The 13027-nt window shown below is 38.3% G+C and overlaps 1 protein-coding gene across 2 annotated transcripts in view; it reads left to right on the top strand.

Annotated features, from left to right (window-relative positions):
* Satb2 (SATB homeobox 2) overlaps window positions 1-13027 on the top strand; it is a 175270-nt gene that overhangs the window by 73714 nt on the left and 88529 nt on the right. For both annotated transcript variants that reach the window (XM_058580352.1, XM_046447569.2), the window contains exons 4-6: window positions 830-956; window positions 2141-2264; window positions 9427-9529. In XM_058580352.1, coding sequence (XP_058436335.1) covers window positions 830-956; window positions 2141-2264; window positions 9427-9529 — 354 coding nt within the window. The remainder of the gene's footprint in view (window positions 1-829; window positions 957-2140; window positions 2265-9426; window positions 9530-13027) is intronic.

Genomic DNA, 13027 nt, shown 5'->3' with positions numbered 1-13027 from the left:
AAGTTAGCATTTTCACCATATGTTGCTGAAGCCATCCCATGAATCTGCCTGGAACAAGGGTGTTCCTAAAATTGCTGCTTGCTGTAGACCAAGGGTGACCAGGATTTTTACTCTTTTCTCCTTCTGTGGTGTGTTTGCCTTGTGCAGCAGGAAACCCACAGGGAAAGGGTATTATTGTCATTCTAAAAAGAGCCAAGGTATTAAAAAAAGCAAAGGAGCTGAAGGCATCTCTGCTATTTCTGATCTGGGGTCAATGTGTGTGCCATTGCATTTGGCGCAGGAAGGCAGCCCCTCTCTCTGGTGGAATGCGGGATGTGGACCTGGAGGTTCACTCTGCTTCATCTATTGCACATTCGCTTTGGGAATAACACCGCAGTCAGAATGTGACTGCGTGCTGAGCCCACACACAGGAATTTTCTTGTTCAATTCAAAACCAAATCTTGTATTTACTTAAAGCTTGCTTTTTTTTTTTTTTTTGTCTGTGAAATCAGCAGTCCTGTATATTTAGCATCAGTCTTAAGTTAGACTGTGAATTAAGACTTTGGGGGAAGGAAGTATCCGTATGGTTTTCTAAGTAATTTAAGAAACAGGAAAACATAAAAGAACTGATTGTCCATGATTAAATCTCATCCTTTTCATTCCCATCTTCCTGTATAGTTAACTAACTCAATTGTCAGCCAGAAAGAAATAGCTTATTGCACTGGGTTGTAAAATATCTGAGTGGGCCTTGAGTGTTGACTGTTGAATGACCTTCTTAACATTGAGCAAACAATGGGAAGGTTTAATAAATAGCAGATATGTGTTTATTATGTTTTTCTTCCCTGTGCAGGAATAATCAAGCTGGGGAGGTGGAACCCTCTCCCCCTCAGTTATGTGACAGATGCACCCGACGCGACGGTGGCCGACATGCTGCAAGATGTCTATCATGTTGTGACTCTGAAAATCCAATTACAAAGGTGGGTGTTTCTGAACATCTGCCTTTCCTTCCTTTTGGAGTTGGTCTGTCGATCATAGATGTACTGCAGAGAGCAGCATGTCCTGTCTTCATTAATATCTAGACATTGGATGAAATGAAAAGGAGGAGAGAGAAAGAGGAGGGAAGGAGGGGGCGCTGTACCAGGCATCTTTATAGTCCACATTCCAACTGTTTTATGTTTTGTTTTCAGAAGCAGTGAAGTGGTAACCCAGGGGCAGCTTGATAAATCATTACAAAGCTGCAGGGAACTTAACGGGGAACTTTCCACAGCCCCTCATTCAGTGGGTCCTCTAGGCATGGTTCAAAGCTTAGCATGTGGCATTTGAAGAGTAAACCCCTCTGCTGTCTTTTTGTGTTATGAAGGGCGAGTTTGGGTCCTGTGGCAGGTTTACCAAGCATGCACTGGCACTGGAAATCTTTTTTCTCTCCTTCTGATGACTGCCCCAATAAAATGCACTCTGTGGCCTTCAGAGACACTTGGAATGTTCCCTCAATTTCTCCCACCCTTCCTTCTTCCAGATAGGCTATCCAAAGCAAGGTATGCCTCTAAAGGTTCTTTGCAGTTTTAGTTGTAAAGTGCCTGGTAGTTGTGACTTCAGGAATGCTGTGTTTCAGTTTTCTCCTTTTGGAGGATTTATTCTTTAATAGGGACCCAACATCCCTCTCCTTATCTGGGAATGCTTGAGTGTCTTATCTTAGAAGTTATCTTTTGACAGAAGAGTAACATCTCTGTTTCTGGGAGGCTGGGCCTTCAGACTTCAAATCTGCTGTAACATTTGCCGACATTTGACCTTAGGAATGCCTAGTAGTTGAATATGTGTTGGGAAAGTTTATCGCCACACTGCCTTGCCATTTTCATTAGCACTTTGGGGAAAAAAATCACTATTTTTAAAAAATAGGTGTTTTTTCATATTCAAAGGGACTGCTTTTGTTAGGAAGTGGGATCACTAACTTAGAGACTGTCTCCTAGTCTATTGAGGTTCAAGTTCCTGGAGAGGAAGTTTTGCTTCCTTTCCCTCCCTTCGGGCCCACCTTAGACACCATTGCTTGGCAGCTCTCCTAATGCTGGTACAAGGTGGTGGAACCACCACTGCACTCCTGTCTTCTGCTGTCACAGCCCTCCCTTGAGGTTCTTGGGTTGTTCATTGTCCCTCTGTTTTGCAGTTGTTCAAAGTTGGAAGACTTGCCTGCGGAGCAGTGGAACCATGCCACAGTCCGCAATGCCTTAAAGGAACTGCTCAAAGAGATGAACCAGAGCACATTAGCCAAAGAATGCCCTCTCTCCCAGGTCAGTATCTGCAGGGGAGGTCTGGGAAATGGAAAGCCGTCGGTGGACTGTCTAGCAGGAGGCTACTTCTGCTTAGGCAGCTGTCGTCTCTGTCTTTTATTTATGCAGTCGCACTGCATTTGTGGTGGAAAAAACAGAGATTATGGTGCTTTTGGTTATACAGTAGAAGTTATCACTTACTGAGAACTTTGATGCAGTAGGAACATGTGAAAACATTCTTATCTACATAACCATCAGCTTTTCATGTATATATTTAGTGTCAGTCTTAAGTTAGAAGAATGGGGCATTACTGCTTAGAAGTTACAGACCTATTGGGGGTGATGAAGTAGGGATCATTAGAAGTAGGGTTCAATGTCTCTATTTTACAGATCAGGAAACTGGGGCTTGGATTAAAACTTAAATTCCCACTTAAGGGCCAGGCACTGTGGTACTTGACTGTAGGAGGCTGAGGCAGGAGGATAACAAGCTTGAGGCCAGCCTCAGCAACTTATCAAGGCCCTAAACAAATTATTGAGAACCTATCTCAAAATAAAAAATAAAAAGGGCTGGGGAAGTAAGGCAGTTGTAAAGTGTCCTTGTATTCAGTGCCCAATATGGAAAAAAAAAATCCTGCCTAAAGTACTCATACTGGTTAAGTGGCCACTTGAAATCTGGCTCCAGACTTTCCCTTCCAAAGCCTGTGCTCCAGAACATTGCTTTGCTTGGTCAATGGAATGAGTCAGTCATTCATTAACCCATCTCTGCAAGACAAATCAAGCCTCTCTCCTTTTGGTGGAGAGAGATGATCTTTACATCCATTACACTTGTAGAGGTTTTTGAGCAAGTTCAACATGTAAAACTGCACCATGAGAAAAAGTAATAGTCCATTTTAGTGAACCAGCATAAGCTAAAACCATGAAAATAAAAGATTGAAAGGATCAAAGGAATGAACCAAAGCCAACCCATATTAGGTATTTTCCTCATTCATCTTGGCAGTTCCATAAAGGAACAATTCAGTGGATAGTACATATTTTCTTGAACATCCCAGTGGTCTATAATTCAAAAGAGCAGCCTTGAAGGCAGAATAAAAGAGTGGAGAAGCCCTTAAAAGGGCAGCAATTGTAGTCTGAAGCATGTATATTTAAAGGGGGGAAGTCATGATTTAGCCATTCTGTCTGGCCAGATGCTGGAAAGTATAGGTTGTCTTGTGTCTCTATGTATTTATTTTTGATTTCACCTCTCAAAATGTGTTTAAGTGGTGACAGCCTCTTCCATGTCCCCTGATGTCTCTGAGTCATCACTTCCAGCGCCTTTTTCAACCTTATAGGCTGTTCCAAGCAGCTTTATTTACCACACTTTACACCCCTTATTAGGTGGTCTTCTCTCTGCTGCAGTTTGAAAGCATTATGAACACTGATTCCTGTGGCTTATTTATTCTTACATGAAGAAGAGTTAAAAACTGAGGACTGTTTTTGACTGCGAAACCTCAGGTCCTCAGGATTTTGATCCATTTAAATAAGCAGAGCTACCAGTACCTACCTTGTCCACCTTGGAGGTTCTCCAGATGCCAAATGGCATGACTACAGAGAAGACAGTCTTGTAATTGAAAATCGCAATGAAGAACAAATAATTTGCAAATGCACGCCCCTTGCAATATGCTCCCATTCCACACATTATCTCTGACTTTAGATAATTTATTTTTGTGGTTAACTATACATAACATGAAGTTTATGATTTTAACCATTTTTAAGTCTGTGAGTAGCATTAATTACCTTTATAGTGTCGTGCAACTGTCATCCCTCTTTCCAAAAATTTTATCACCTTAAACAGGTCTGTAACCTCTAAGCAGTGATGTCCCATTCTCCTGTCCCTCTAGCCTCTGGTAGTTTCTACTTTCAGTTCTATAAATTTGCTTACTTTAGATACCTCACTTAATTGGGATCATAAGATATTTGTCCATTCATGCAGGCTTATTTCACTTAGCATATCCATATGTCTTTGAAACAGCTCTGTCCTGTGCCTTCAGCTGAGGTTTTGTTGTCAAATATTTGAGGAAAGAAAGGACTGACTAAAGTTATTGAACTGTGAAGATGTTACTGGATTTCCAGTGTGACAGTGCTACAGTCTTCCTATACAAATAGACTGTGGGGGGAATTATTTCTGACATCCTTAGCAAGCCTTGTCCAATTGGGGATCATTAAAGCACCTAACTTATGTGTAAAATATGCCAAAATAACTGGGCAGTGAAATCAAGCAGCCAGTTGGGTTATTAGAAAAAAACAAATTGAGCATGTGTTCGCCTGTAGACAAGTGGCGATGGACTGTGTGGACTAGTCATGTGTTAACCAATTGCCAACTTTCCGTTTCATTTAGTCTTAAGTGCATGTACATAGGGATGTATCCTATCTTGTGTTAAGCAGTTGACAACTGTCCCTTTCAGTTATTTTCAAGAGTGGTTGTTTTAGTTTGTGGCCCAATCTCACATACTCATATTGAAGGAGACTCACAGATGACAGCTTGACAGTCATATCTAGCTGAGGCATTGCAGTGACCATAAGAAATGATGGCATGATGAAGGGCCACCAGCTTTCAGGAGTAGTCTTTTCATGCTCCAAAGTCTGGAGGTAGTGTGTCTTTCAATTAGAATGGCAAAAGTTTTTATTTCTCATTTTACCTCTTTACTAAATTGAAGGGTAGATTATAATCTCATGTTTAAGACGTTGTTGAGCATATCACAAAGCAGCTTGAAAATGAGCAAAGGATGCACATATTACTCATTGCCTGTCTCATGCAAAAGGAGGCAGGAGATGTCCCCCACCCCGGGGCGTTCTCACTCACAGAACCTGTAATCATTCACTCTGGTTTTGAAATGTTCTCTTTCACAGCAGATGTATTATGTATCTGCAGTTTAGCTACTCTTAGTGTCACATTGCTATTCAAACAAATGAATCTCAGCTCACCAATAGGAATGTGGTGAAGGTTATTCAATTATTTCTTATATCCAGTGATTCAGTTAATTGAATAATTATGCAATTTTTTCATTGTATGTTTTTTTCTTTTTGCAGGAAAAGGGGATGCTCAGATCTCTGTCTTTCCAAGTGTAGTGTGCAAATCATCTTAACCTGTGTTTAACAAAGTTGTGCTTTTTCCTAATAAGTTCTAAATTGCCTTTAGGTTCCTTAGAGTTCTCCGATTCTAAACTTGTTAATTAACACATAGAGTGGACCTGAAGTCATCGCTTTGGTTTTACTTATTTATTTGTCACCTTATTTCTTGTTTGGTCTGAAGAAGTGGTTGCAGCATGAGCTTGTGCCAGCTGATGGACGTGGTGGTGACTATTTCCTTCCTCCCATTAATTTGTTTCTCTTCTTAAGAGACCATGAAATACTGCAGTCCAGTAGTGGGGCCTCTTTGTGTTGCTTCCTACTTGCTGTTTGACTTTGGACCAAAAAAAAAAAAAAAAAAAAAAATTCATTCTGAGCTTCTGAGCCCTCAGTTTGAAAATAGAACCATACTTACAATCACATGAGGTATCTATTCTCTGGGCTAGTTAAAAAACAAGTGAGTTTAAAATTTTATCTCAGCAACCTAAAAGAAAATTTATTTTTAGATAAGGCAATCGAGCTAAAATAAGTATAGTCGTGTGACACTTAACAACAGAGATTCATTCTGAGAAATGTGTTCTTACATGATTTCCTCATCGTGTGAACATCATAGAGTGTTCTCACACAGACCTTACTGGCATAGGTCAGTCGTTCAGTCTGGCCTCTTGGTGCACTCAAGAGATTCAGTCCCAACTTGAGATGTAGGAGCCTGCTGTCATCGTAAAGTGGTGTACTGTTTCACAGAAACTTTTTCTTTTCTTTTTAAGTGAGAGGAGTCCACTCTAAAATAAGGATAAGAAATGCAGTATAGTAAGTACATAAACCAATAATAATCATTTGTTATCAAATGCTAGGTACTATACATTATTGTACAAGCTATACTTTTATATGACTGACAGCAATAGGTTTGTGTATACCAGCATTATCCCAAACACACCAGAAATGTGTTGTGTGTTACATTGCCATGTCACTAGGCATGTAAATAGAAAATTTCCAGCTTCTTTATTATCTTATTGTTGTATTTGCAGTTCATTGTTGATCAAAGCATCATTAATGCAGCATGTGACTGTATTAATAACTATTATAATATTCTCTTACAGTTTAGCTTAAAGAAAGGTCAAATCAGCTGGTTACCTTGGAGTAATTGAACTATGTGTCAGATTGACTATAAATAAGGACAGTTAGATTTTGTTCCCCATCCCAAGTCCGTGTGTGTGTGTGTGTGTGTGTTTGTGTGTGTTTTACTGGAGATTAAAACCAGGGGCACTCTACCACTGAGCTATATCCCCAGCCCTCTTTTAATGTTTGAGACAGTTTCTTGCTAAGTTTCCCAGTCTGGCCTCGAATTTGTGGTACTTCTGCCTCAGCCTCCTGAGTAGCTGGTATTGTAGGTATGGCCTACACAACTGGCTCCCATCTAAAATCTTTATATTTAAAATTTTAAAGTCAGTTACAAAGACATCTGAAATTTTCCAAAAGTTTCTGTAGTTGGAAAAATGCCTTAAGCCTTTTTAAAAATTTATTTTAATTCATGTTATTCACAAAATATCCTTGTCTCCAGTGACTATTTATGCAGAATTTATGGCTGTGTCTAGGCCTGAATGGGGGCTCCTTTGATTGTCCATTATAAGTGCTCCTTCATCCTTTCTTTGTCATAGTCCTTGCCAAACAAAGTGATGTTTGTTTAGTTTATGCAAAGTTATTTTGATTTTAGCTTAAGTCAGTAAAATAGTTCCTTATTTAATTGTTAAAAATAGTGATACACCTATCTTCTGGATTATTTGTATCAATAATGCTTTCTATGACGTGGATATAGATTTCATTGCATTCTTGATCAAAAAAGTAGTTGCAGATTTTGTTCATTTATCAAAAATATGTGGGGACCCTAAAAGCCCAGCTGTGTGGTTGTTCACCAACGCCTCCTTTTTAAATGAGTTGTGTGAAATATAGGCCCAGCTGGACAGAGATAGTAGAGCCCAGATTTTCATTTCTTTGCCACATAGGTTAACAATGACCTTGTGAAATGTCATTGAAGATGCCACTGGAGCAAGGTCAACATAAGGAAGCCAGAGAGTGAGGCGAATATGAATTATCAGAGGCCAGAATGATGTAAGCTTGCAGCTTTACCTTATAGGCCAGGAAGAGTTGAGGAATAGCTCCAGGTAGTAGTTAAACACTTTCATTTTAGTCTGTTTTCCAGACTACTTTACAATAGAAACTTTAGCCCCGACTCCTGCCATGCTATATATACAATCTTTCCCAAGGATAACATTCATATAAACAGGATAGAGAGATGACAAGCACATTCACAACTATTCCCATACACCAGTGTGGCTGGTGCATCTATTATTAGGGTGCTCTCATGCTAAAATTTTTATTATTATGACATTTCACTTTGGTATTTTAAAATTTCATCTCTGTCCCTTTTCATGTGTTAAATTTCAGTGACTCAGATATCCCACATCAGAACTATGTGAGACACGAGGGAGAAAAAAAGTGAAACAGACACAGCTACTGTCCTCAAGGGTCCCACAGTCTAGGGACAGAGAGAAAATCCCAGTCCAGACAGGGAGCTAACTGAGGCAATCAGGAAACAGCTTTACTCTGCTAATAACACACAAAGTAGAACCCTGTCTCAGGTTGATTAGGATCTGATTTCCTAAGAGAGTAGGCAGTGCTCTGTAAGTTTTATGAGAAACTCAGGTGATGTTGGCTCTTCGAGTTCTCAGTGCTGTGTTTAGACCCTGGGATTAAAAGAGTCCTTCTCACTGTCTCCCTTTAGAGAAAAGAGTTGTCATTTAGAGATCAGCAACTGGGGGAGGCCGGCCATCTGCTATGTAGAAAGGGCCAAAGAGGTTTCTGTGAAATGAATTAGGAGCCCCCACCTCCACTGGTGCTGCATAGTGATTATGAAAGAAAGTAAGTCTGATGTTTTAAATGGGAGTCTATGTCGGTCTGTTGTTTGAACCTCCTGGTAAATAACTTGCCATGGACTTGATTTATTGTTATCCTTCTTATCTCTACTACTTTGTAGAAATGTCATTAGAAGTTCTAAGATTCCTCTGAACTGCTGCATGTCTGGGGATAACATTTTCGAGACAAATGAGATTTCAAGGCAAAATATTAAATCTCGTGCAGGTCATTTGGGTCTCTTGAGTTGTTCACACTCTTTTGTTTTCAGACGAAAATTTACAGAAATAAAATCTATATCTAAAGCATACACATATGATATCACAGTTGGTTCAGGTATAAGTTGACATCCACCACCAGTGTTGGCCCAGACGTGTCATATCATTGGCAAGTATGTCTCTGTAGGACATTGAGTTCAAGGTATACAATTATAATTTTAGTTTTTCTATGCTAAATCAGGTTATTCTCCCGTTTGCTTTCCTTCTAATGCCAACTAAACACAAATCAACTGAGGAGTTGATCTGAGGAGGGAGACAAGGATGAAGAGCAAGGAGGAATCATATACGTAAGCAACTCAGGAAGTTTAGCTTTGATTCCTTTTTGGTTGAAACACAGAACAAGTGTTAGGTTTAGTTTCCCCTGCTCTAAAATAGGACTGTTAATTTTTTCATCTGGTGAATTTTCACACGAGTGCTAATCACACGTTTCTATAAATTATATTAATTTAACTTATTTCCCTAAATGTTGTTCTGCAGTGTGTAGCACGGATGTTCTCAGATTCTTGGCTGTGTAAGCTTGTTGCAGTTGGAAGCGGAACAGAAACATCTGAAAGGCATTATTTGGATTACGGATGCAGGAGCATCTGATCTCACCTTTTGCTCTGGTTCCTCAATCACAACTGTTCTTCCCCTTTGCATTTAATCTGCGTGTCCTGCCCTCTTCATCTTTGATACTGGCCCAGGGTTGGCTTTTGGAAAAAGCACTGTCATTGTATAAATATAAGCTTAAGGAATAGTGAATCCAGGTCATCATATTTGATGGTTTAGTTTGCAGAATAAATGCTTCAAGGTAAAAAGACAAAGAAGATCTGTGTGGGCTCCAATCTCTTTCTTAAAAAGGAGTATTTGTATATTTGAAAAAAAAATTACTATTATTTTCCTTCTTTTCAGAGTATGATTTCATCCATTGTAAATAGCACATATTATGCCAATGTGTCAGCAACCAAGTGCCAGGAGTTTGGGAGATGGTATAAAAAATATAAGAAGATTAAAGGTAAGCTGAAATTTTTGTTTTTAAAGCCTATTTTTAGATTCTTAGGTCAATGAGTTGTTGTTGGAATATATGCTAATTTCAGATTTTGTGTACATGTACACACACACACACACACACTATAGTTTTTGTAAAGGTAAGATTCCTAATATTTCTGTCATGAGATCTATATTGGCTCCCTGAAAACTAAGATGGTATTAAAACTAAAAATAAAATTCTTAGCATAATGTACTAAGTTGGTAGCTTTGATCAGTGAAAATTGCAAAGGCCAAAATCCTTTAGAATGGAAATTTAAAAGCAGTTATTTTAGGTTAAATCAGCACTTATGGTTTGATTATTGATTATCAAACTGGAACAACTGTCACAGCATCAGGAGATCTTTGGTCAGAAATGTAGTTTTGACAATGTGTTTTTTCAGAGACCATTCTGAGCAGTGACTAAAACAAGGGCTATATACTTTAACAGATTTGTGTTCAGATCTCTTACACTTACCAGCTATCTGAACTTGAGCAAATTATTTAACTTCATCAAGACTCTCTTCATCTTCAAATTCAAAATAATGAAAATTTTCAAGTTACTGGTAGTTGTGAGGACAAAATAAGATAATATTGGCACAATCACTTAATAATTAGTAGCTATAATACTATAATAATAATTAACAGTACTAGTAGTAGGACAAGAAGTAATGTATTGTATATGGAATTATGTTTGGTCCTGAAAAATGCAGCAATAGCATGCTATTTGGATCACCCATTGTTCTTTAAACATATCAGGGATATTTTACCTTTGCAAATATATTAATGTTAGAAAGATTCTATTACTGTCATTCCACTTAAGATGAGTGTGACCAGTTTCTGAGGGAATTGGGGGTATTTTTGTAGCATTGATGTTTGAGGGTCCATCCAATCCATAGTTTGCATGACAATGACTGTGTCTATCATGTTGTATTGTTGGTATTCATAGCTGACTGAGAGCTCACTGCCCCATCTAAGTGCCACAGGACAATTTGTGGTGAGCAGGTAAAAGTAAATGATGAATTTATTTGTCTGACCACCTGCAGGCATCCTCAGAGGGGTCAGCCTACTAACGTAATGCTGTTGGCTATTGAGTGTTTGGAAGCTTGTTCACACAGTTATCTTTTGAGGAACTGAGCTTCACATACATTGGCACATTGCTGATGATAAAGGAAAGCATTTTATGCTAAATGTATAATTTAAAAGAAAAGTCAAAATGTTGAGCTACCCAGGAGAAATTAAGTGCCCTGAAAATTGAATTAAGATCCATTCCTTTTCAGTGTATTCTAAAATTCTTAAAGCCCTTTAGAGTCTGGTTTGGGAACATGCTTTAGAATATTAATACTTGACCCTTGTGTAGGAGAAGATGAATAACTCCTTGTTATAAGACATAATTGAGTGGTTCAGAAGGGTTTCTTTTTCTGTAAGTGTTGCCTCCCAATTTTTCTTTTAAAATTGGATTGTTAAAGTGCTTGAACATATCCTCTTTGACTAAAACTCAAAAGAATCACACAGCTTCAAGGTCATTTGTTAGATCCCATTAACTTTTGTGATAAGCGAAAAGAAGAGTCCTCTTTTAATATGCTAGAGTATAATTCCATATTCGGAAAGACTGAAAACTCTTCACTGTTTTCAGAATTACCACCACGGTGTGTGTGTGTATGTGTGTGTGTGTGTGTGTGTGTGTGTGTATACATTAACACTCATGTCTCTTCTTTTTTAGAGATTGAATTCTTCAAGCTTTATATTTTTTCAAGATAGTAAATGCACAGTTAAATCTTTAAGTGCCATAAAAGCAGACTGAGACCTTGATTTCATTCAGTAGGTCAAGGATCCACGCCTGAAGAGGCTGTCAGACACTGTGTACACATGCTATTCAAAGAGATGGAGCTAGTCATTACTGTTGAGAAGTGTGTGTGTCTGTGTGTGTGTCAGTAGGAGGAGAAAAGGGAAGGTTAAGGTATGTGTGAAGTAAACACAAGCTGCCATAAAACAGTTCAAGTGGTGTTGATTCATCAACCAAGGGAGTGGGAGGAAAAACAAAGAATTCATGACAGGTATAATGGTGTACAGAGAATAAACACCCATAGAAGTGTGTTTTATTAACTTTCGACCCTCAGAAAAAAGGAAGTATTGGACCAAGATGGGAATATTTCATTTGCTAGATGTTTCTTGCAGGGAATAGATGTCACAGTGGGAGTTCCTACCTCGTGGGACCCATTTCTCATGGGGAAGTAATGGTTTGATTTGAACAGCTAGTTTGCTCCCATCCATTTTTGAAATAAAAGAAGTAATGAATTCCAAATCTGGAAATGAGTAGTGAAAAAACTAGAATTCTACTTTGGGGCTCCTCCTTAGAACCCAGAAGTCAGAGTTCCAAGTACCTCTTTGGCTCCCCCTTCACATTTTTACCCCAGAGTTATCCGCTTGCATCTACCATGGCTGTATCTTCAGTGTAGGAGAAAATCTCAAGCCAGCTTACTGATGTCCCAAAGTAAATGCAGACTACATTGTTAAATATGTTTCCTATTATCTGCTAATGTCTGTTTTAATAAAACAGTGGGAACTAAATGGTTTGCTTCTTAATCAAAACCATGATTTCCTAAACACAAGCTATGTGATTCTGTTACAAATTGCCACATATAGATCTCCTAGGTCAATTTTTTTCTTTTTTCATAGAAATAAATAAACAGTAAAATAATTATATACTCTGAAAGATCAAAGTAAATATGACTAAAACCTGGCAAAAATAAAAGTCTACTGGAAGGATTAAAAAAAAAAAGATCAGATTGCAAATTCTATAGTTAATGCTTAAATAAATATGAGAAAAATGAACAATCAATAATTTGATATCATTAAAAACAGATGTAAAAACTATATACAAATGGAATTGTCTAAATTTTGAAGTAAACATTTTAATGTGCATTTTTTGAATTTGTTGTTATTACAGCTAAACTATTTACACTTATTCTTTAAAAAGTCCTAAATTGGTTTGGCTTAGAATGTTAACTTTATTTTCCCCAGTGATCACAGAAAAGCACATTCTGTTTACCCTTTTTCTTTAATTTCAAAGACAATCAAAGTTGACACAGACATTTGAGTTAACATTAATGATACTTTAGGAGAGATGGGGAGACAGAATTTGTATACTCTGAGTTCAGGATCTGAGACCGTGAACCTGCTTTCCGGTAGTTTTCCATGTTGAAGGAAATGGAGGGATGGATGGGATGATTGGCTGGTATAGACAACATTTTCTAAAAATTACTGCCCATCATTGGGTGTGGTATCATACCCCTGAAATCCCAGCAACTCCGGAGGCTGACACTGGAGGATAGCAAGTTTGAGGCCAGCCTTATCAATTTAGCAATTCCCTAAGCAACTTAGGTCTCAAAACAAAAAGTAAAAGGATTGGAGATTTAGTTCAGTGGTAAAGTGCCCTTGGGTTCAGTCTCCAGTACCTAACTAACTAACTAACTAACTAACTAAA

Source organism: Marmota monax, unplaced genomic scaffold (assembly GCF_021218885.2).
Source record: "Marmota monax isolate L192 unplaced genomic scaffold, Marmota_monax_Labrador192_F-V1.1 WCK01_AAM20220418_F8-fsc00007, whole genome shotgun sequence".
NCBI classification, from domain to species: domain Eukaryota; kingdom Metazoa; phylum Chordata; class Mammalia; order Rodentia; family Sciuridae; genus Marmota; species Marmota monax.
Note: the sequence above shows the minus strand (reverse complement) of the source record. Positions and strands in the feature narration are given on the sequence as shown.